This window comes from Lipotes vexillifer, unplaced genomic scaffold (assembly GCF_000442215.2).
Source record: "Lipotes vexillifer unplaced genomic scaffold, Lipotes_vexillifer_v1.1 scaffold371, whole genome shotgun sequence".
Lineage (NCBI taxonomy): Eukaryota > Metazoa > Chordata > Mammalia > Artiodactyla > Lipotidae > Lipotes > Lipotes vexillifer.
Genome location: NW_006786304.1, coordinates 4128408 through 4130577, shown reverse-complemented (window position 1 = coordinate 4130577; position 2170 = coordinate 4128408). Strand labels below are relative to the sequence as shown.

Genomic DNA, 2170 nt, shown 5'->3' with positions numbered 1-2170 from the left:
TTTTGCGGTACGCGGGCCTCTCACCATTGTGGCCTCTCCCGTTGCGGAGCACAGGCTCCGGATGCGCAGGCTCAGCGGCCATGGCTCACGGGCCCAGCCACTCCGCGGCATGTGGGATCTTCCCGGACCGGGCCACAGACCCGTGTCGCCTGCATCAGCAGGCGGACTCTCAACCACTGCGCCACCAGGCAAGCCCTACCCACAACTTTTTATTTTGAAAAAGATCCAAATAGACAGACTGCACTCATAGCACCGTGAATACCTGCACACCTGATTCAATGTTTTAACATGCTGCCTCAGCCACTTTATCTGTGCGTATGTACTCAGACACTGACCAATACTTTTGCTGACTGATCTGCACTCCACTTGTGTGAATAATAATAATCCCCTACACAATCACCGTGCCAACATCACACCCAAGAAAATTAACACTAATTCTTGAATACCTACTACCCAGTCATATTCAGATTTTCCCAATCGTCCCCAGAAGTCTTTTATTTTTTTTGAAACTGTTTAGATTTCTATCTCTCTTTTTTTTTAAATTTTAATTTATTTATTATTTGTTTATTTTTTTGGCTGTGTTGGGTCTCCGTTTCTGTGCGAGGGCTTTCTCCAGTTGCGGCGAGCGGGGACCACTCCTCATCGCAGTGCACGGGCCTCTCACTGTCGCGGCCTCTCCCGTTGCGGAGCACAGGCTCCAGATGCGCAGGCTCAGTAGTTGTGGCTCATGGGCTTAGTTGCTCCGTGGCATGTGGGATCTTCCCGGACCAGGGCTCGAACCTGTGTCCCCTGCATTAGCAGGCAGATTCTCAACCACTGCACCACCAGGGAAGCCCACCCAGAAGTCTTTTATAGTTATTTTCTTTTCGAACATCCAACCATGGCTCACACATTCCATTTGTCAGTTATTATCTCTCTAGTCTCTTTTTCATCTAGAATATCCACCCGTTTTTGTTTTTGTTTTTTGCAGTACGCGGGCCTCTCACTGTTGTGACTTCTCCCACTGCAGAGCACAGGCTCCGGATGCGCAGGCTCAGCGGCCATGGCTCACGGGCCCAGCCGCTCCGCGGCATGTGGGATCTTCCCAGACGGGGGCACGAACCCGTGTCCCCTGCATCGGCAGGCAGACTCTCAACCACTGCGCCACCAGGGAAGCCCCCGTTTTTGTTTTAAGACATCGACATGTTGCGGAATCGTACCCACAAATGCTGATCTCTACACAGCCCAGTCCGTCTCTGTTGTCCACAGATCCTCACTGGCACTTCTGTTTTCACGCTTCCTCTCCTGGTCACAGTTAAGCACTTAACTCTGGATGGCTTACATTTTTTTCTCTCATGACCTGCTTCTACTCAACACCATCCTGACAGCAGCTTCACCCTGTTCTGAGCACTCCACCACGACCCTAAGAGGTGGTTATGTTATCATCAGCTCCATTCTCCAGTTGAGGAAACTGGGGCTCAGAGAGGTGAAGCCACTTACCCCAGGTCACACAGCAAGGCCAGGGTGTGGATCCAGGCAGCGTGGTTCACGTACCTGATTGTACACGTCCTCCGGGCAGGGACTTCTTGGCCACCTCAGCTAGTGCTCCCAGCCCCAAGCGCACAGCCAGTCCTGGGGAGTGAGAGAGGAGCCGGAGTGCCCGCTTGCCCCGGGGAGATCTCCTCCCCCACCCCCTCCCCACCCCGCTGACCCTCTCTCCCCTCTGTCTCTCTTTACGTATACCTGTCTCCCAACTCTTTGTAGTCAGCTCTTTGCATCCCTCTGTCTCCAAATCAGTCTCTTACTCACTCTCTCCCTGCTTGAGGCTCCCTTGGAGGTGAGACTACCTCTTTCTCCATCCCTGTCTCCTTGTCTCTGTCTCCCAGGTTAGTGGTTCTCACCCCTGGCTGCACACAGAGTCATGTGAGGAGCTTTTGTAAATACGATGCCCAGGCCCTACCACTAAGGTTCTGGTTGAACTGGCCTGAGATGAGGCCTCAGAATTCTTTTTCTTTTAAGCATCCCAGATGATTCTAGTGTGCAGCCATGGGTAAGAAGGCCCCGAAATGATCCGCCAGGACTCTCTGTCTTCCTATGACGGCTGTTTCTCTGTCAACATCTCTTCTTCACGCTCACCTCTCCTTTTCTAAGTCAGTTATTTCTCCACCTCTGCCCTTCCGCCCACCCGGCA

At 52.5% G+C, this 2170-nt stretch overlaps 1 protein-coding gene across 1 annotated transcript in view; it reads right to left on the bottom strand.

Annotated features, from left to right (window-relative positions):
• The window catches only part of COQ8B (coenzyme Q8B), a 19310-nt gene that overhangs the window by 14946 nt on the left and 2194 nt on the right, over positions 1-2170 (bottom strand). The window contains exon 4 of the mRNA XM_007458636.1: positions 1534-1611. Within this exon, the coding sequence (XP_007458698.1) occupies positions 1534-1611 (78 nt within the window). The remainder of the gene's footprint in view (positions 1-1533; positions 1612-2170) is intronic.